This window comes from Filicampus tigris, chromosome 5, assembly GCF_054856515.1.
Source record: "Filicampus tigris isolate MCC_2025a chromosome 5, RoL_Ftig_1.0, whole genome shotgun sequence".
NCBI lineage: Eukaryota > Metazoa > Chordata > Actinopteri > Syngnathiformes > Syngnathidae > Filicampus > Filicampus tigris.
This window is the reverse complement of record NC_141221.1, coordinates 1,867,617-1,889,534: the sequence shown is the minus strand read 5'-3', so window position 1 is coordinate 1,889,534 and position 21,918 is coordinate 1,867,617. Positions and strand designations below refer to the sequence as shown.

Sequence of the window (21,918 nt, the reverse complement as noted above, 5' to 3'; positions counted from 1 at the left end):
ATGCCAACTATTTACCTATAAAGTTACCCTATATGTTAATGTGAAATTACCTTGTATTGTCATAGTATAAATACAAAGGATCATATACAGTATGGCCCTATGAAATTACCATAATAGTTGGTCCAACTAAATGCTCCTTTACAACACTATACACGTGTATCATTAGCCAATTAGCATAATTGCTCATGTTATTTTAAACTTCACTGTCACAATATAATATATATATATTAAATATATATATATATATATATATATATATATATATATATATATATATATATATATATATATATATATATATATATATATATATATATATATGGGGGGGTGCGTGCGTGCGTGTGTGTGTGTGTATTTCTGTTGTTTTTAGTCAGAAAAATTTAAAAATGAATGACCAAGGACAATCATGCTATTAGACTGACAGTATATGATCATATACCGCCACTTCATCAGTGAGCCAACACGTGTTTAAATCACTCCTGTTGTTTACATTCCCATTTTAGATTTACCGGTACTGTTATATAGCGCCATCTTGTGGCAAAAAGTAGAAAACTGACCTTATAGTACAAGATCATACTCACGTTGCATTTATATACACACGCTCATTTCGCTTAGCAACAAATTTCTTCACATTTTTTTCTTTTTAATTTTGTCGGTACGAAGTAGAACCGCCTGTGATGTCAGCGACAAGTGACAACATGGGTGCACATATCACATTGGAACATTCTAGAAAACGTCGTTTTTGTGTTGAATCTTGAGTTTTAATGACGCCTCTCACTTCAGGTTATTATTGTTATTCACAACGATAATAAAAATCATCCATGGCATGGCTACAAGTGGATGTCATGATGCGGGTTAGATAAGACAGTCCCATCCCCGCGCATGCGCAGTGTGTTTCGTCCGCCAAGTCGACAAGAAGCATCTTCGTCGTCGTTGCACCCGCATATGCACGAGCACGCGCGTGAAAACACAGGACACGGACAGTGACCCCTCCGTTTCACGGACGACCACCCCGGACAAGGTAACTGCTTTTAATTGGTGCCGTCGTCGGGTGTCAAAGGGTACAAACGAAGCACCGTTCGGGGCTTCGGCCCCGCAGGCTTGTCGGTTCATTCGTACCGAACAGACGACGCCTCCCTGAGCCTCATCCTCAAACCTAATTTTCTCCACATCCACTCATCTTCTCGTCTCGTTTTATCCGACAACGTTTGTCGTCGTGAAGACATGGGTTCAATTTTTGTTTGAAAAGACAGCAGAGTTCGGTTCTGTGTTGCCGTACATTTTGTTGTTCGTTTTTTTTATCGCATTGACACAAAGGACATTTGTGCCAGTACCGCTAGTAACGTCATTTGTCACAAGTTTTGTCGCATTGTCAAGAGATGATGAGACGTAAACACATTGTTATCGGTTTATATTTGATTACGGTGTTCGATTAATGACGCACTAGAGGCCCAAGACTCCATTTGATCACATATTGATTCCGATATGACAGAAACAAACATCCGTCACGCTACACGGAAGCAGTGAATACAATTTTCTCATCCTTTAAAATAAAAGCCTCATTCAGTTTCTGATTTATACCAGTAATTTAATAACTATTATTTACATTAACTTTAGTACGAATTTGTTGTACATCGGGATAGCTACAATTGACTCAGCTTTAAATGAGCTGTGAGTGTTAGGATAGTTTCGTTGTTTTCTTTTATTTTGAATTCAGGCCGGATGCACTACTTACCCGTGTCTTAATCTTGTGGATGTTTCTTGTGGTACATAAATACTGTAGAGGAGTGTGATGTAGATGTAGGTTAATGCCTGCTGATGTGTGTACCTGGACACTTGAACTGCAGCATTATGTCACTTCTTCGTTATGTAAACTCAACTCTTGACTACTACAACTAGTTGACCAATGTGACTAGTGGATATTTGAAACTAGTTGTAGATTTGACCATTTGAAGTGTGGCCTGTGTGACTACTTCATGAGTGCACTAAATTCCCAAGAGTGACCAATGCAACTGGTTGACGATAGTGACTGGTCTGACTAGTTGATGTGTACGACTAATTGAGGAATGATATTGGTCCAACTTGTTGGTGGCTTGTTGCGAGAGAGTGACCTGTGTGACTAGTTTAGGCTTGGGTGACCAGTGTGACTAATCAATAAGTATGAATAGTTGACAAGAGTGACAACTTGATGTATGCAGCTAGTTAACAAGGGAGTGACCACTGCAAGTAGTATATGTGAGGATGAAAAGTCTGTCTTGTTCATGACTGCGACCAATTGATGAGTGATGAGCCAGTGAGTGTGACTAGTTGACAAGTATGCTTAGATAACAAGTGTGACTAGTTGGTAATGCAAGCAGTTTAAATAGTTGACAAGCGTGACTGTCCGATGCATTCATATAGTTGACGTATTTGACTAGTTGTCGGTGAGTGTGACTGGTTGACAAGAATCTAGTTGCCATTTGCGACTATTAGTTGAAGAGTGACAAGTTGACAAGTGTGACAACATAAAGAAGTGCAACTCTTTGTTGGAAAGTGTGACTTGTTAACAAGTTTCATTAGTGTGACTAGTTAACTTGTCTGTCTAGTCGGTGTGTGTGACTAGTTGTCAACGAGGGTGATCGGTGGAGTAGTGTGACTAGTTCTCATCGGCTCCAATGAGTTGACGTGTACGTGCGACTAGTTGACAAGTGTGACTAGCTGACGTGACTCTTTTCAAGTGGTCTGTGTCTATCTTGCAGACAAGATGTTTTTTGTGTCTGCTCACTTCTTGGAACATTTCTCCTCACGTTACGTAACTGTCAGCCTGCACTGGCCGGATGTACATAATTTCTATTTTGTGTGTGTGTGTGTATGTCAGGGTGTGTGTTGATGTCATACACTAAGGCTTGTGTTATGTCTATGAATAGTTTCCTACAGCTGCAGTGTGTCTCCCTGACGCCCTTCTTGTCCACTAGTCACAGTCATGTTAACACAAGATGCTAGCCCAAGGCAGCTAGTGACGATGGCGGTCAACTCTTACATAAGCGTTGCTAAGATAATCTACTTTAGATGCACAATCAGGTTGGGGAACCAAACCCAAGTCATTTGGGAAACGTCCATCCAGGTCATGGGCATCTTTAGAACAGCAAGTTGCCTGTTGTGTGTGTTGCTAGTTGACGCAAAGAGTGACTAGTTGACGAGTGTGACAGACAGGTTGATGATTGCGACGGGTTGACTGGAGAGACTGGTTGATGAACAGAATAGTTGGCAACAATACGAGTAGATAAGAAAGGGAAGTTGATAAGGTCGACTAGTTGTCAAGAGAGATTTATTAACAAGAGAGCCGAGTTGATATGTGCAACTGGTTGATGAGACAGACTGGTTGATGTGAGACAAATTGAAAAGACACAAGTACAAGAACAAATATTGACAAGAAAGATTTGTTGATGAGTGTGACTGGTTGGCGAGAGACTAGTTGCTTATTTTACCGCTTCATGTATTTCACTACTTCATTTGTATAACTAATTGACACGTCCGATTTGTTGTCTAGTGTGATTAGTTGACTTATGACTTCTATGTGTCGCAGGGGCAAGTTTACAAGTGCAGGTCATTACTTACAGTGTTGTTAAGTGCTCGTCAATGTGGAGTCTACGCAGGGATGGCCAACATTAGCTTGTGTGTTGACATGTGGCATCTGTCTTTTAGCATCTGTTAGCGCTTCATTGGTGCATGCCAACTGGAACCGCTAATTATGGAATCCCTTTCTGGGGTGGCGGGTTGGTGGGATGGGTGGACTTGGCCCTTGTCCCACTCTGCTCCTTTTCCTGGAAGTACATCCGCAGTGATGTAAGAGAGATTGTCCCCTAGCAAAGTAGGCCCGTTAACGTGCTAATCAGACACAGCTAATTGTCTGGTGAGAACTCCAAGGCCGTATTGGTATCGTCTCTGCTTTTTGATGGAGTTAAGTTTATGCATACAACAATTTGACACTTGCAACTGGTCAGCTTGTATGAATAGTTGACGCTCAAACTAATCAACTTATGCAACTAGTTAGCTCGCCCAATTAGTTGACAAGTGTAGCTAGTTGCCGGCAAGCCGACATGACTGACTAGTTGACAAGTGCAACAATTTAACCCATGTGACTAGTTGACCTGTGTGGGTATATGACCTGTGTTGTCTCCCTCTCATTTGAATAAAAGGTAACAGTTAAAAAAAAACACCGACAGTCAAGTCATGTTACAATCCTCAAGATTGACCTAATTGGATTCTGTCTTATTCCACTGAAGGTTCTTAGCAGGGTTTAAGACCTTTACTCTTTCTTAAAAATATGCTTGAATCCATCCACGTGGGATTGTCTCTCCACTGTGCACTAAGCCGGTTCCACAGGCAATTATTGAACGCGTGAGCGCTTAGCTCTGGATTGAACGGATCATTTTAAAAGAAATGTCTGAAGACATGGCATGAAGAAAATTGATAATTGTAACCAAGACAACTAATAGGAATTGACTTGTACGGCTAGTTGACGCATGTGACTAGTTGACGCGTTTGACTAATTGACTCTTGTGACTAGTTGACACCTGAGACTTGTTGCCTCTTCGTCTAGTTGAGAAAGGGATCCAATCGAGTTCTCTGCGGTGACGAAAATCAATTTGTATCATCTTTGTTTGTGTTTACAGATGTTTCTCTTCGTCTATGACTTTGTGTACCGCTCTGACCACGCCCTCAACGTCCCTGACCTCTCCTTCCAAGTCCCCGGCGATGCCCCTGAGCTGCACCCGGCCTGCCGCCGTTGAACCTGAGCGTCAACATACCGCACCATCACCTTAGTCCCAACCGCACCCCTTCTCCGCCATGGACGGCCCCCCTAAACTGTCCGGCGAGACCCTGATCGTGCACCACATCCCTCTGGTGCACTGCCAGGTGTCGGGGCGGCGACAGGGGGTCTGCGGTGTCGGGGGCGGCTCTCTAAAGAGGAGCAACCCATTTAGCCCCCCGGAGAACTTGGGCCTGAGTCGCACCACCTCCCTCCCGGAGAGGGATGTCCTCCAGAGGGAGGCGCTGCTCTACAGCAGCCTGATCCAGACCTCTGCCCCCAACAGGGGACCAGGGAAGAAGGGCGGTGGAAGCACGGCTAGCGACGACTCCTCGTTCACCTCCAGTATCTCCGACGAGCAACTGGTCGCGGCTCATACGTTACCCCGAGTCAAAACCAGGAGCCGCCACCCGCTGCGTCGGAATCCGTTTCTGATCAAAACTGACGATGAGGAGTACGAGGACGACGAGGATGAAGACAACCTGAGCGGCTACCACGAGGACTCCTCCTTCCATCTCCACAGCCACACCGACGCTGCCACACCGTCCTTCCGCCTGCACGCCCTGGGTTTTGCGTCGGAGGCGCGCTATCGGAACGGCGTGACCCGAGACTCGGAAGCGACAGAGCTGGGGCGGCGGCACGGCAGCAGCGGCTCCAACATGTCGGTGGACTGCGGCGAGCACGAGTGGGAAGACGACGAAGACGGAGATGATCCCATGCCGTGCGGCCGGAGCAGCAAGACGGGCTCCTACTCCTCGGGCTCGTCGACGCAGCATTGCTCCTGCTGCACCCTGGCCCAGAACCGCTCGCGGGACTTCCCCCAGGACTTCCCCGACACCTTCCCAGAGTGCCCGCAGGGCTACGGCAGCGACTCATCTTGCAACAGCTCGGACGGCGTTCTGGTCAACTTCAGCACCATTTACAACAAGATGAACAACAGCGTCCCCGAGAAGCCGGCTAACCTGAACAGCCCCGCCGAGTGCCCCCCGCCGGTTGACCCGCGCGACCCGACGGGGGGTGCGTTCTATTTGGACCTCCTCACATCGCCGACGGAGCCTCCGCTGGCCTTCCCGCTCGGCCGAGTGCCTCCGCTATCCGCCTTCTCCGCGTGCTCCTGCTCGGCGGAGCACCAGGCCGCCCAGGAACTGGACGCCAACTGCAACTCCTACTGTCCCCCGCCGTGTGGCTCCGCAGGTGGGCCGGTGGCCTGCCTGCAGAGTCAGGCCCGCCTGGTGGTGGCCACCCAGAATTACTACAAGCTGGTCACCTGCGACCTGTCGTCGCAGTCTTCACCCAGCCCCGCCGGATCGTCGGTCCACAGCGGCTCTGAGGAGCAGAGCAGGGCTAGCCCCTCTAGTCCCACGCAGCCCAGTGAGTACTTCCTGTTCCGGCAGAGGGACAACCAGGAAGCGGAAGATGAAGGGGAGCATGAAAACTCAATGACGGTAAGTGGTCAGTTTTACTTTGGCATTTTAATAGGTTCATTTATTTTCATTTAAACTCTGATTTGGACTTTGCTATGCAATTTTGATTTAGATTTTTTTTTTTTAAATGTTAGATTAATTATACTCTATTTATATTTTGTTGTTTTTCTTGTGTACAAAATGGGCATCGAAAATGAGTGGTTGCAAGCAAAGAAAAAGGAATTGGCTTCTGCTTTTTCTTCGGCCACTGTCACATGACGCCGCCTGACGACTCGTTTACAAGTTTATTTTTACATGTACATCCGTGACGCTTGGTCACCGCGTTCGGGCAACATCTGTTGTGCTAAATATTCAAGTGTGACTCCAAATCATGCCAAATGAGTTGAGTGCCAGTCACCTATGACGTCACATTTTTACTTTAAGTAGACGGGAGTGCAGCGTGCCGATTGGTGGACAGAGAATGGTCTGAAATGCATTTCGCGCTCTTCTTCTAGCGACATGTGGCGGCGAGAGATGATGATGATGATGAGGAGGAAGAAGAGGACGAAGACGAGGAGGAGGTCGACGAGCCAGATGCTCCTCCCGTCCCGCTCCAAGGTCAAGTGTACGTTAACGTGTCGCCCCCGCTGGCCGAGCGGGGCGCCCCGGGGGCCGTAGGCGGCCGGCCGCGATCCCGCAGCTACGACCGCAACCTGGACAAGTCGCCGGGGCCACGCCTGGGCTCTCTGGAGCGGATGCTGAGCTGCCCCGTGCGCCTCAGCGAGGGGGGCGGCGCCCTGACCGAGCCGCCCCCTCCGCGGGTCACCTCCTTCGCCGAGATCGCCCGCAGCAAGCGGCGGCACGGCGGCTCGCCGCCCGTCAAGGCGGATCCCTTCTCCTCCACCGAGTTGTCGCCCGGCCGGGAGGGCCACGCGGCGGCCACGGGGCCCCCCGTTGCCTGTTGCGGCCAAGACGACGCCAGGGAGTCCGACGCTCAAGGTTTGACTTCCGTGATGCCTTGATTTCTTCACTTTTTTTTCTTCCTTCCTTTCTGCCTTTCTCTTCCACCTGTCATTAGCTTTACTTTTTTCCTTTCTTCTTGGCTTCCTTCATTCCTTTTTCCTTCCATCCTTTGTCATTTTCTTCCATCCCTCCTTCTGTTCACTCTTATAGCCTTTTTCCTTAATTCCTTCCATTCGTAATTCTTTCCTTCCCTCTTCCTTACTTTCTTTGTTTTGTCCTTCCTTCACGCTGTCCTTTTTCCTTCCTTTCTTCTTTCCTCCCTCCAGTCCAGTCTGCTTTCATTTTTTCTTTCCTTTCTACCTGCCCTTCATCCCTCCTCTCGTCTTTCCTTCCTTCCTACTATCCCATCTTCCTTTTTACTCTTCCTTCCTTCATGTCTTCCTTCTTTTGTCGCTTCATCCCTCCCCTCATCTTCCTTCCTCTCATCCTTCTATCCTTCCTTCTTGACCCTTTCCCCTTCATTCTTTTCTTTCTTCCTTTCCTCCTTCCTGACTTTCTTTCCTTGGTGGTTTCCTACCTTCCTTGCCGCCTTTCTTCCTTTCCCTTCCTTCCTTCACCCTTTTTGCCTTCTGTTCTTTCTTCCCTCTGGAGTCTTTCCATTCCACCTTCCTTCGTTTTGTCATTCCTTCCCTCTTCATTCTTTCTTCCTTCCTTCCTTCCTTCCCGAGTCTAGAAGGCAGGTTGGATTGGAGTAAAAAATAAAGAACTAACTTTCCTTCTTACTTTCATCTTGCCCGCCTTTCTTCATTCATGTCTTCCTTCCTTCAAGCTTCCTGCCCTTCTTCATTTGTTGCTTCTTCTGTTTCTAACTTTATTCCCTTTTTCCTTCCTTCCTTCACATTTTCCCACCTTCATCCCTCGATCGTCGCCTCCTTTCTTTCTGAGCTCCTTTCTTTGTTCATTCATTCTTTCTTTTCTTCATCCTTCATTCTTGCCCCATCCTTCCTTTCTTGATCGATTTCCCCATTCTTGGTGGGCGCATGTGTGCTGTTCAACATTATTCTGAGAATCAGAGCTGCAAAAGTAGACAACGTTCTGCACTTTCATAGCGTAATCCTGCGTCCCGCAATCAGATAATCAGTCAATGTCTGCATAAATAAATACACGGGAGATTTAAGGAATTAGGTTAGCCTGTGGAAGCTGGTTCTTCTTCTTTTTCCTCGTCGTCTTCTTCTATGCTTCCGTCAATGGTTTGGAATGTTAATGAGAGTGCCGCGCATGTTTTATTCATCAGGTTTGCCTTCAATCAGCTGGGCTTTGTTTTTAAAAGCCTGTGGTGGGCCGCTGTCCAAGCTAATGGTGCTAATGACGCTAACGTGAAGCTACAAAAAAAAGTTGCCTGATGGTAAACAAAGTGATGAGTAAAAGCAGAAGATGGCATCAGAGGGACGATGACGACGGAGAGGAAACGTTTGGGGACGTTTGTGCACTGTCAAGGCTGTTTCCACCATGGCACAGTGGTGCCTCCTGTGGCCGAGACGCATCATTGCACTCAGTTCTCTCACTGCCCTTCGTGCCTCACTGGCTTACTTCCTTTGTTCCCACTTTCTTTCCATCTTAAAGTACTTCCTTCCTTCCTTCCTTTGTCCCTCCCTCTTTTCCTCTTCTTTCTCCCTTCTTTACTGCCTTCTTCCATTCATTCTTTTCTCCCTGCTTCCCTCCCTTTTTTCCTTTTCCAATCTCCCCCCTTGCTTCTTTTCTTCCACCCTTCCCTCTTTCTCTGCCTCCTCCCTTCCTTTATTTCTTTTTTTCTGCCTCTCCTGTTGTCATTCCTTCTTTCTATACTTACTCCCTTCGTTCCATCCACCTTCTCTCCTTTCTGCCTTTCTTCTCCTCCTCCTTTCAGCCTTCCTGCCCTCTATAGTGATTTTAGTCTTTCTGTCCTTTATTCCTGCCTTTCTCCCCTCCTACCTACTTTATTTTATTCTTGTCCCCCCTACAATACCTCCTTTCTTCCTTCCTCAATTGCTGCCTTCCTTCCCCCTGTTTGTCTGCCTTACTTCCTTCTTTCCTAAGTTTCTTTCTTTCTTTCTTTCTTTCTTTCTTTCTGTTTTTCTTTCGTTCTGTCTTTCTTCCTCTCTCTCTTGCTCTCATTCTGTCACGCCGCCATTCATCCCTTCTTTGGTTCTTATGTCCTTCCTTCCTTTCTTCTTCCTTCCTTCATTTTTCCCTACTTCTTTTCATTATTCCCTCCTGTCTCCCTCTTTTTATCCGTGCTGCTTTCTTCCCTTTGTTTTTTCCTTTCTTCTCGCCTTTCTTCCTTCCCACTTGATTTTCCCCCTTCTGTACTCCTTCCTACCTTCAGTCCTCACTTCCTGGCTTTTTCCTGACATTCTTCCTTCCGTTTTTTTTTGTTCTTACACTCCTTGCTGACTTCCATCCTTTCCTCCTCCCTCTGTCCTTCTTTCATTTCTCCTTTCCTCCTCTCTTCCACCTTTGCCACTACAACTCAATGTTTCTCCCCGTGGCAGCCAATGGCAGTGCGCCCATCTCAAGTGATAGCAGCAGGTCGGCCTTTCGACTGACAAACAGCTTGCGCAATGCTGTGAGGCGTCTCTCTCGCGCGCGCACACCCACACACACACACGCGTTAGTGTGTGTGCCCGTAACACTTGCTGTGTATTGGGAGAAGAAATCCTTCTGATGTTGGAGCCTCAGGTTTGTGTGTGTCTTGTCCGTGTATGTTTTTCTGCATCTGCGTGCGCGACGTCTGAGCAGTGCCATGATGTCCACGTTCTGGACTGTCATGCGGCAGAGCTAAAGTAAGCTAAAGAACGTGCGCTCGTGTTAGCTGCTGACTGGCAAGTGACGACATTGCTTTAATGCTACTGATTTCTAATGACAACCACGTCAGTTTGTATTATCAAGTCAAGAGCTTTAACTTGCTTTTTCCTTTGTTTCGTAGCTTTCAAAACACAACATTTCCAGTTTTCCGCTCAGATTTCTTGGTCAACGTTTGCCTGCTTCACGTGCACCCGCTCGCAAAGCGGTTTTGTGGAGTCAACACGTTTTTCTTTTTCTTTCTTTTTTTTTTAAAGCAAACAAATATTTTGTTTACACTCCAATGTCTTCTCCTCTTGCCTACTTCGCACACACCAACCCACCCAACTCGCATAAGTAAATTGTCCAGGTAGAATTTTATTCAGCTTTGTTTTTTTATTTTGGAGAACTATATTATGGGTTTATGCTCAGCCTTCTTCTTGCCTGCCTCACACACACCCACTTGCCCAACTGACAAAAGAAGATTGGCTTGATAATTTTTTTTTTTTTGTGTGCGTATGTGTTCTTTTTTGAAAAAAGACCTTTTTGGTTTATTTCCACCTTCCTTCTTCACTGCTTGCCTGCCTCGCACACTCACTTGGTCCACTTGCCCAGCTCACAAAAATGGACAGGCTACTTGTAATTTTTCCCCTCTGTAATTTTTTTTTTTTTTTTTAGTGTCAAAGTGTTTATGCTCACTTTGCTTCACCACCGCTCGCCTGCCTCGCACCCCCTCTTGCTCCACTTGCTCAGCTCATTGTTTTTCCTTTAATGATCTCGTTTTTAAAATACGATCTTATTACATTGCACCGAACTGTCGTCCTTGGACTCCTCACCACTTTCCTGCCTCGCTTCACGTGAAAAGACACTTTGGTGCTTTTCCTGTTTAAAACAAGTCTACGGTCCACGTCGGCCCCTCTCACCGAATGGTTTCCGCTCTCCTCGATGCAGGCGGCCCCTCCAGCCGGTCTGACGTCCATCCAGGCGTGGTGCGCTACAGCAAAGACCGGCGCCCCACCTCCCTCCCCATCCAGCCCTTCACCTTCCAGCATCAGCTGGCCTCCAAACCCCCCCAGCCCAAGCCTCTGCTCCCCCTGCTGACTGGCTACATGTCCGGCGTGCAGGCCCGCTCCGGCTCCGGCTCCGGCGGCACCGACGACGAGAGCGAGGACGCCACCGAAAACACGCAGCATCGAGGGGACCTAACCAGAGCCGCCGCTCCCCCCGGGTCTGTGCGGCCGTCCCCCCTCGGGAGTTACTCCCCGGTGCACCTTCAGGAGGGAGCCGCCAGCTCCGAGACCTGCTCCACGTGCTCCCCGAGCCCCCCGCCGCCTCCCAACCTCTCGCGCTGCCCGCAGAGCGCAGTGCACACGGGGCCGCCCCGCACCCCTCCCCCCGCCAGCCTGGGTGTGAAGAGGGGGGTGGCGCCCCCCACCCTGCCGCCCGTGCACCGAGACACTCTCAGCCCGCTGTGGTGCGTCAAGGCTGGGAACCTTGTGGAGGGAAGCAACGCTGTCCGCATGCAGAATGGTAACTTCTCCAAGCTTTCCTGTCACTTGACTTGACTGTATTACCTCCACCAAGGAGAGATTTCGTCTGGTCTTAACATGAACACCTTTGCATGAATGCCAACCCGCAGAGAAGAATTCAGGTTGAGGATGAGAAACTAAAATATTTGTGATTTGAAAACTATGTGAAATTGTGACTTTAAGCCTTGCCTACCTCTGCAGCATTTTACCCGGAACCCCGAACTAACCCAGACTCTTAAACCTAAGCCTGCATTCAACCCTAACCCCGTGATTGTCATCCCTTTTCCTAACTCTTGCCCCTAACCCTGACTCCTGAAACTTCCAATTTCCGAACCCTTGTCCTTAAACCCTGTACCTAACCCTGCCTCCTAACACTTACTGTACCCCGTTACCCTAATCCCTAGACTTTACCCTTAACCTTGCCATTATTACTCCACCTAACCCCAAATCCAACCACTAGACCGAATCCCTAAATCCTAACCCCTCCACCTATCCCTACCCATGAAACCTCATTCCCATTCTTAAAGCTAACGCTAACTCCTTAACTCCCAACTCTTATCCCAAAGTATTAAACCCAAGATTTAATCTCACCCGCTAACCCAATATTCTTAACCGCTAAACTAGGGGTCTCAAGATCAATTTATGTGGGGTCCACTGGAGAAGGTGCCTGGGCCGCATCAAGTATTCCACAAAAAAAAGGTTCAACTATTCAAAAGAAATCAAGTCTTCTCAAGATTTATTAAGTTCACAACAAGAACTTTCTTCTTCAACGTGAACAAGATTGGCAAACCGGTCCTTTTTCTTTCTTTGACTAATGACGTCTGATTTCTTGAGCACCGCAACTTTCTCTGTGCATTCAAGACATCAACAAAAAAAACATCCCAACTCCTGTGTGAAATTGTCCCTTCTTGTCGCCAACCTTTTTTCTTCACGGCAGCTTTTGAAAAAAGACACGAGTGGACCTGAGCGACAGGATATTTTTTCCTTCACTCACAATTGTGTTTTGCCAAAAGCTGTCATGAGCCTGAGCTAAGGTAGCTTGCAAGTATTTAAAAAAAAAAAAAAAAAATCCCAGGACAACGACATGGCAAAAAAGACGGGAGAGGCACACTAACATGAAACTTTGACAGCAACTAAAGGGCCCCAAAGTATCATCCTGTGTGCCACAAATGGCCACCGGTTTGAGACCCTTGCCCTAACCTAGCCTAAACCTTTAACCCATCCTCTTAACTTCCCCTGGACTTTTGGTCTTCAATCTCTCCTTTCGATGATCTCGTCCATCTGAACTGTTCTTCTCTTCTTCTTCCTCTTCCTCCCGTCACCTTTTCCTCCTCGAACCCCCCCTCCCGCAGCGCACCACCTTTCCCCACAGGCCTTGAAGTGGCGGGAATACCGACGCCAGAACCCTCTCGGCGGCGAGAGACTGGCTAGCGTCTCCTCTTCGTCGGATTCGCGGCGTCCTCCCCGACGCAACGTCTTCGATTTCCCTTCGGCTCCCCACAGCCAGCCGACGGGACGCCATCATGGTGCGGGGAGGGTCATGTGACCATCTCCTCCCCCTTTAGGGTGCCTAATTGGGTGTCTGTTGTTCTTTCGTGTGTGTGCAGTCAAGCAAATGCAGCAAAGTTACGGCGACTTCCTGCCGGATTACTTCTCGCTGACCGAGAGGCCGCCGGAGGAGTTTTGCCTTTCCCCGGACGCCTCCACAGCTTCGTCATTCTCCTCGTCCGCCGCCGCCGCCTCGCAGGCGCAGATCTGCGTCGATATGACACGCAAGAGAGGTGAGCGTTAAGGCAGGATTTTTGTGAGCAAGTTTAATGGCAAAAGGTCACATTTCAGTCCCCGTTCAAGCACTTTAGTGGGGAAATTTAGACTTGTCATTTTGGTGCCAAAATGTAGCTGTTCCTGCTCCAAAAATATTGTCCCTTTTTCTTCCATAAAGATTATTTATTGACATCAAAACAGTGTACAGTACATACATCAATCCAAGCAATCATCTCTCTTCTATTTTGTAGTCAAGAAAAAAAAAACATTTTTGTGAATACATTTTGTACTTTTGTGGTCAAGTTTTGTTTGTGGGTCAGCGTATTGCATTATTGTGGCATAATACAACTTTGGTGGCCAAATATCTGACTTCTGTGACAGAAGTCATGTTCATATCGTCTGGAATGTGTGTGTGTGTGTGTGTGTGTGTGTGGCACATTGCAAAAAGGATTTCTAAGAAAATACTTTTTTTCCCGGAAATTGTTCTTATTTCCCCCCAAAGAAACATAAAGTCGATCAGCCTGTTTTGTGTCAGAAGAGTAATCTTACTACATCTTATATTTATATTTATACATCTCTAACTTATTTTAAATAAGATTTTAGAGCTAATATTAGGCTAGAATTATTTGTAACAAGCTTCAACTGCTTCCATGAGATCCCAGCTGATGAACAAGACTTTTGTTCATATTTCAAGAGCAAGAACAATTTCATAGCTTCTCAATTCAATAAATATTTGAATTAAGGTTTGAATTCACTCGTTTTTATTGACAAGGAACTAAATAAAATCTACAATTAATATAAGCAAGAAAAAAAAATACATATTGCAATGTCGCTTGTTGGTATGTGGGGAAAAACAAAATACAGTCTAAGACTCTCAATACGGAAGCGACAGTGAAGCCCTGCTACTTCCCAGCATGCTTTGCAGCGCTCTCTGACGTTGCTGCGTCCTCGTCTTTTGGCAGCTTTGGTGAAGGCGGTCAACACAGCAGTGGACCTGATCGTGGCTCACTTTGGCACAAGTCGAGACCCCGACGTCAAAGTAAGTCCAACGCGGCGCTGACGTCCGTCTGCCCATACTGACGCGAGCTCTGCTTGCGGCGGGAACAGGCTAAACTCGGCAACAGCTGGGTGAGTCCCAACGTGGGTCACCTGATCCTCAAGTACTTATGCCCGGCGCTGCACGAGGTGCTGCAGGACGGCCTCAAGGCCTACGTGCTGGACCTGATCATCGGGCAGCGCCGCTGTCAACCCTGGAGCCTGGTGGAGGCCTCCACGCAGCTGGGTAAGGACCACCGTCCATCCAATTGCTTCGCAGAGCCGAAAACCAAGTGGGGGGGGGTGTTTTTGTCGCTCAGGTCCGTCAACGCGCGTCCTCCACAAACTGCTGATGAAGGTGAGCCAGTTCTCGGAGCTGACGAGCCACAGCATGAGACTCAACGCCTTCATCTTCGGCCTCCTCAAGTAAGCCCCTCCTCCTCTTCTTGTCGGTCACCGCACATTTGGAACTTCTCGCTCATGGCTTTTCTGTTCCAGCCTCAAGTCGTTGGAGTTCTGGTTCAGTCACCTTCTGACACACGAAGGTAAGATTGCATATTTTCATCTGGGAAGAGAAAAAAGGTGGCCAGAAAAGGGAGCAGTTAAAACAGTCCAAAACGTAGCAGTGTCCAAGGAAACAAACACACGCTAATGTTAGCCGCTGCTAGCTGTGAATGTGAGCCAATTACATGCTGCAGTCTCCACTTTGTGTGGCAGATGTTCCTGATCATTTTAGTCTCATTCCAAAATCAAATTGCATTAAACACACTCGTTAGATCTTGTCACAAACGAGCGGCTCCCGTTTTTACAGGAGTTGGACCGCTGCAGCAAAGTGGAGAATTTGGATTGAGAGAATTAAAAAATTAAGAAAATATACACCTGCTTAACATGAGATGTTGCTATCTCTTTGCTTTGAAATGCAAGCATATGGTCGCAGACTGAAAGGGGAAGTCAAGACAAAAGTATTCTTTACAATACAAAGTTCTATGGCTGACAGTAGGGCAGAATGAGGGCCATGTGTTGTTTATCGTATTTTGTCCACGAGGAGACTGAGGGCAGCCAGAAAACAAGCCACTGAAGCAAAGTGGAGACTGTGGAATTGAGAAATGCAATGATCACATCCGTTTGAATGAAACACACAAACAAGCCGCAACAATGGAGGCGAATGATGACATTTTATCCAAGAGGAGACTGAGGGCGGTACGAAGATGGACTTCTGCAGCAAAGTGGAGACTGCCGAGTAGTAGCTGAGCGTTAGTGGCAAAATAACGAGCATGTCGCCGTGCCACGGCTGCGGTTGCGCCGCATGAGCAGCACTCCGCAGCCTCCTCTTTGCTGCGGCAGCCCCACATAAGGCGTCGCTGTCGTTTCAGACATCATCGCCGCCCACTACAACGCGTGGGGCTTGGTCCCGCTGGCTCAGGGTGCGTGTCAGCAGCTGTTCGGCGAGCTCCTTCTATTGCTGCAGCCCCTCTCGCTCCTCCCGTTCGACCTGGACCTCCTGTTCGAACCCCGGCTCCTGGCGACGGGGCGCGAGCAGCGGAGGCGGCGTAAGGAGCTGCTGTGCTCGGCGGGGCACTCCACCACCCGCTCCACCCTGCAGCTGATGAGGGGCTGGGGCGCCGCCGTCGGGGACATGGTAACCGGGAAGGAGAGGGTGGCGCCGGGGCGAGATGGGACGTGGCCCGGGACGGAGGCCTCCAGAAGGGAGAGTGTCCCGCTGGGGGGCAATAACGGGTCCAAGGACACAGGGATGGGCGGCCAGAGGATGAAGGGGGTGGGGCAGGAAAGCGAGGAAAAGGAACTCGCGGCAACGGACGAGGGGCGGCAGCGTCAAGAGCGCCAGGCCGGATGGTGGTACCAGCTCATGCAGTCCTCCCAAGTCTACATCGACCAGTCCGCAGAGGGTTCCAAGTTCGTCAAGACGGAGAAGCGCAGGGCGTCGGCCGAGCGCCGCCCCGGCCGGCCGCCGCCCGCCAGGGAGGGCGTGGTGGAGGGTGCCGAGTCGGCATCTGCGGGGCGGCCCTCGTGGATGGGAAGCCCGCCCGAGTCGATCCTCAACCAGGAGCCGACGGCCGCCGGCAGTCCGGCTGTCCAAGTCCGGACGGAGAGCGCCGCTCAGGGGCTGCGCTGGGGGCGGCTCTTTGGATCCGGTGTCGGGTCTCCGACCAAGACGGACAGGAGTGAACCGAAGGCTAAAACTCAGAAGAGCAGGTACGTTCAATGGAAATCCAACCACGCCGGTGAAGATAAATACTCTAATGACGAAGCCTCGGCAGAGGCAACGTTTCATATGAACAAAAGGTGATTTGTACTTTCCAGGCCGCCATCGGGCTGGCTCGGCATGGACTCGTCAGTTTTGGGCCTAATGGCTCAGACCATTGGCGCCGCAGGCGGGAAAAAGGCAGAGCCGGCAGCTGCCGAACCCCCAGCTGGGGCGGTTTCGCCCACCGAGACCCAACCCAGCCAGACTAAACTCACCACGCGGTATGAATATCTTCAAAACCCAACACTCGCCGTCTCGCTGCAACAACAATGCATCAAGACATCTAAAAGCTTAGCCTTTCCCTCAGAACTCCGCTAACACAGGACAGATCCTGAGTGTCGGGGGCCAGTTTTCAATCATCTTACTGTCGTCACACCTCCGGAACTGACAAATTTGCGGCTCAGGTCCAACCTCGCCAATTCCGGGACGCTACCTTTCACCTTTCACCCGCCCACCGAGACCAAACTCTTGACATAATTAGATCATCGCTGTCCCTTTTGCATTGCTCGAAAACTCTCAGATGTCTTTGTCTTTCACGCGGTACCAAACAAAGACGGGCTATTCTCGCAATGGGATATTGCAAGAGTCAGCCGATAAATTGGGCCGGCACACGCCTCCAGAACGGGCAAATTTGCAGGTGGACGTAATCCCTTTTGGTACCTTTCACACACCCACAGAGAACCAACCAAGGTTATAATAGTTTGGGATTTTTCATTGTAGTTACTTTTTATTTCGTTTTGACTTTTTAATTCTGTTAATTTTAGTTTGTTTTTAGAGCATTTTTTAGTGTAGTTTTTATTATTTTTGCTATTAGTTTGAATGTATGGAGTATTTGTGCATTATTAATTAAAAAAAAGATAACACTTAGTTGTGGTTCAGGCCACACCTCGCAAACTGGGCAAATCCCCGGTCAACCCTTAGGACCTTTTACGCCGTGAGCCAGGAAAAAGATGGCGCTAATGAGGGCTCAAGTGATTCTTTTCCTTCCCTCAGCGAAGTGCGAGCGCTGTGCCACCACATCGCCATGGAGGCGGGACAGCTCAGTTTCAACAAGGGCGACGTCCTGCGAGTGCTGAGCAAGGCCGACCCCGATTGGCTGCTCTGTTCTATGGGCGGCGCTCGGGGCCTGGTGCCCATCGTCTACGTCTCGCTCTGCAGCATGGGAGAGAGCCAGGATGGCGGCGACGGCGAAGGTGGCGGCGGCTCCAATGGCACCTGCGACGCTGGTAGTTCTGCTGGCGGTTGCGATAGCGGCCAGTGTTGATCTCAGAAGTCCATCCGCAGGAAATGGGAAGTGATCTCCACTGACATACGTGAGCATGCAAACATCCAAATCCCAAAGACACTCGCACACCAACTGGACCTGTCATCATGCCGCCAATATTATTATGGTTATTATTATTATATTATTAATATTGTGAATATTAATACACCAGGTTGGACTTGCTGTCAGTCACTTCCATGTGTGCGTAGGTGGGACGGGCCAACGTGATGTCACAGACCGAGGCTGCTATACTCCATTTCTCTGCTAGGGGGCGCAGCAGGGATGGGCGTCAAATAGCTAATTGTGCGGTAATCGTATCTTAAATCACTGGAGTCAAACGGATATGAATTGTAACGGCTCCATCAAGGAAACGTAGTCGAATGCATACCTCGTACTTCCTGTAACGTCATTGGCGTTAGCCCACGTAGCTTAGCATGCTTCGCTAAAACATTTGTCGCGCGAGCTACCTGTGGCGGGGTGGGGTGCTAGTTGCTAACAACAGATATTTACCTGGCGATTCCTCAAGAAATGGTTTTTTTTTTTTTTTGCACTAGTTAGCATACAAGCTAATTAAGGTGGAACCGCTAACGTCAGAATGACACTGAATTCGTATACGTTTTTTACGCAGGAGAGAAAGTTCATATTTTGTCAGCAACATTAGCTTGCCTGTTTTTGTTTACGCTTTACTATGAAGGAGTTAGCTTCTCTTTACACGTTTAAAAATTAAGACAGTAAACGAAATGAGATGCCTCAGCCCGTCATTTAACAACTTATTTTTATGCCTGTAAAATGCTAGCACATCACCACGAGACATTGCGCCGTTGACAGTTCGACCCCAGATCAGATCACTTCCGATGTATCGACGTTGGTGTCTCTGACGTATTTTCCCATCTCGGCTCCCAACTGGTCGCTCAGTTGTCCCAGTAACGGCTTAAATTAATTTTTAGTGAGTTACCATCCAGGGAAAAAAGAAGGGAATTTTGCACTGTTTGGACACTTTATCGACAACATTAGCTTATTTGCTTGCTTTTCTTGTACAGTTGAAACTATTTAATAATACCAATGGTATTCAATTGTAAATATGTCATTGTTATCCAGGAAGAGTTAGAAGGCGACACCCGTCGGTGATTGGGCGCTCTGTCTTGGCCCCGCCGCCCGCCCCGCCTGTAAATACCTTCACAGTACTCTTCTTGTGTGTATGTATGATGCTAACTAGCTAATGTGGATAACTAAAGTGCTCTTGTGACCACGCGACCATGTGACTCGTGTGTGTTTTGTTTTTTTTCTTGGTGTTTTGGGGGAAAAGTGTGGGGAAAAAAAATTTGGGACGCGGCAACGATATTTCACAAAAACATTTTGTTGGAGGGTGTCACAAAAAATTAGGGAACGCCATGACATTTCTATTCAGAAATATTTGAGAAACAATACGGCGGGAAAACCAGAACGATAACATTGTACTAACTCTTGTGGGATGACATCACACAAATCTGATTGGATTTAAAAAAAAAAAAAAAGGGCAACGCCCTGAAAAATAAATCTGATATTTAGGAAACAACTGTGCTGATATGTAACAAAAACAGAAGAAAAAAAAGATAAGTCCTGAAAATGGCAACATCTGTGATTTTCTGGCAATAACTTGACATCATTTTTTTTAAATCACCATACTAGAAACGTGAATTCTGGTAAACAACAGAAACGATGTCATGGCGAATCATGTCATCCAATGAGATTGTGCATTCTGGCAGTGCCGTCACATCACTTTATTTTTTCTGTAATTTGTAGCTGACATCTCGCCTTTGATTTTCTGGCAGAAAAAGTGTGACATGTCCATAAAAAAACGATGCGAAGGTAATGGGAAAAATGTGATGATATAGAACAAAAACATTTTTTTTTTTTAATAACTTTGAACCTGAAGGAAATTGACACCATCTTGTGATGAGAAAATGCCATCATTTGTTAACATCACCGGCTTTACTTTCTTGAAATAACCTAATGAATTAATATCACGATATAAATCAGACGTAACAAAGAGTCTTATCGGACAAAACTTTATTGGTGTACTAACGGACATTGGTGAACATGTCACATTTTCAACATTTTCGTTGGCTTCTCCTACGTGACTTGGGTTTGACACCCAAACACCATTTATCCTGTGACAGAAGACAAAAAAATGTTAATTTCATGTCACAAATGACAAAGAACAAAGTCCACTTTTCAGTTTGTCAAACTAGTTCGATAATCAGCTTGCAAAAGCAACTCAACCAGGAAGTATGGTGGCTTTGAAGGGACAACAAGGATTGAAGAACGGCTATTCAATTCTACTAATTATCCTCATACATTCGTTTAGCATTAGCTTTAGTCGGCCCACCTCGTAGTTCTTCTTCCGGCAGAATTTCTTGAGGCGGTCCACGCGTCGCATGGCTCGTTGCACCTTGGGAGCGTCGGTGGCTACACAAAGCTCAGCGCCGCCACTGCACACAAAACTGAAGCACAGCGTCGCCTCGGCGTCAGGATCTGTTTGCCACGGTCTTTGTCAAGTCCTAAAAGCGAAACTCACACTATGGCATCGATGCGGCACCCGGAACCCGCTACTTGACGGTAATAGTCCACCAGGGGCGCTCCTTTAGGCACTTTGTCGTCGGAGGCCGACAGGCAGCAGTTCTTGACCATCTGGCCGTATGACACTGACAGCAAAATGGAATAAAAATGCTGTTCGAATCAGAATATCTTTATTTTTATATTGCCTTTTACAGCACACTGGCATAATTGATACATGACACACAGACTTGTCACAGACATCACTTGTGGGTGGTGTCGGGGGGAACATTACAGCGCTGCTGCAGTGGGCAGGCTTTGCAGCCACCAGGGCGCCGCCACATCCCATTTTGCAGTTGCGCCATAACAGAGCAAGGGAGAGGGGTTGGGGGGGAAGCCAACAAAGGCGAAACAATTAACCAATAAGTATAGTCCTGAAAATGTTTAAAAATTCAAATTTCACTCTCAAATGGAATAAAATTATTACAGTTTCAACTCAAGAAAATTTAAGCTCCAACTAATAAAAACCTCAGCAACTACAATTATAACTCCAACAAAAATAATCAACGTGACTGTAATATACTCATAATTTCAATTAAGTCCAAATTCAGTAATTCACATTTCAACTCTATTGCGATTTCATTTAATTGAAAATGAAGTGTAAAATGTCATTACCAGTTCAATTACTAAAAATCCCATTAAAATAAATTTCATCAAACACATATAAAAATAAATTCCACGAATTAAAGTCCCATTTAAATAATGCTATCAAATAAAAAAGTCAAAATGCCATGAAGTAACATTATCATTTAAAGACAAATAAAAACATGAAATAATTCCATCAATTAAACCATCATGAAATCATCTTATTAAGCCAATGAAAAAAAGTGTAAAAAACATCAAATGGAAAGTTAAGTATAGATAAAAATGTGACATTCAATTAAATAACAAAAAATCATGAAATAAGCCAGTTACATACCAAATGAGTTCTGATCAATTATGTCCTGTAGGATTTACAATTTCATTAATTGGCACACCACTAAATTAGTGAATTCACATTTTAACGATCTGTGATTGCAGCTGGCCTTGCAATACGTCGATACATAAATAAAAGCTTGGAGAAGGGACTCGAAGTGTCCCGAATAAACTAACCTGTGCAGCAGCAGCAGCCCAAGAGGACGAGGAAGAGGTTGTGTGGCGTCATGACTGCACCTTCTGACCAAAAAAACAGCTGGCGCTGGCCTTTAAATCCTCACTGACGCCAGCTTCCACTTTCACTATTCCGTCTTCCCCCTCGACCGGGCCTCGGGGCCGAGTGTTGTCACGTCATGCTCCCACTGCTGCACCCGTTGGCCTGCTTCCACATCCTGCGGGGGCGGGAGGGGGATTCCCATCCCATCCCATCCCATCCCATCCCAAGTTGCGTTCATGTGTAGGGTGACATGCCGACACGTGTCAACCACCTGTGGTAGGTTATCGATGAAACACGACATGGAGAGGGAACATTTGTTGGTTTTGAGCCAAATTTGTGAAAACTAGAGTGGGCT

The 21,918-nt window shown here is 47.3% G+C and overlaps 2 protein-coding genes across 3 annotated transcripts; one reads left to right on the top strand and one right to left on the bottom strand.

Annotated features, from left to right (window-relative positions):
- The first annotated feature begins 874 nt into the window (after window positions 1–874).
- rusc2 (RUN and SH3 domain containing 2) lies at window positions 875–19,090 on the top strand. Of its 2 annotated transcripts, XM_086030843.1 has the most exons (13): window positions 875–1,021; window positions 4,656–6,237; window positions 6,711–7,194; window positions 10,930–11,508; window positions 12,860–13,033; window positions 13,115–13,288; window positions 14,234–14,310; window positions 14,379–14,553; window positions 14,627–14,732; window positions 14,805–14,851; window positions 15,680–16,520; window positions 16,629–16,793; window positions 17,566–19,090. In XM_086030843.1, the coding sequence occupies exons 2-13, from the start codon at window positions 4,831–4,833 to the stop codon at window positions 17,834–17,836; spliced, it is 4,500 nt and encodes a 1,499-aa protein (XP_085886969.1). In that variant the 5' UTR covers window positions 875–1,021; window positions 4,656–4,830; the 3' UTR covers window positions 17,837–19,090. The 2 variants fall into 2 exon arrangements, with proteins under 2 accessions (XP_085886969.1, XP_085886970.1); XM_086030844.1 differs by lacking the exon at window positions 12,860–13,033.
- A 778-nt stretch (window positions 19,091–19,868) lies between these two features.
- LOC147146820 (C-C motif chemokine 19-like) lies at window positions 19,869–21,719 on the bottom strand. Its single transcript, XM_086031183.1, has 4 exons — window positions 21,524–21,719; window positions 20,394–20,520; window positions 20,205–20,319; window positions 19,869–19,986 (listed from the first exon to the last, which is right to left on the bottom strand). Exons 1-4 carry the CDS (start codon window positions 21,573–21,575, stop codon window positions 19,927–19,929), a joined length of 354 nt encoding a protein of 117 aa, XP_085887309.1. The 5' UTR covers window positions 21,576–21,719; the 3' UTR covers window positions 19,869–19,926.
- Between the last annotated feature and the right edge of the window lie 199 nt (window positions 21,720–21,918).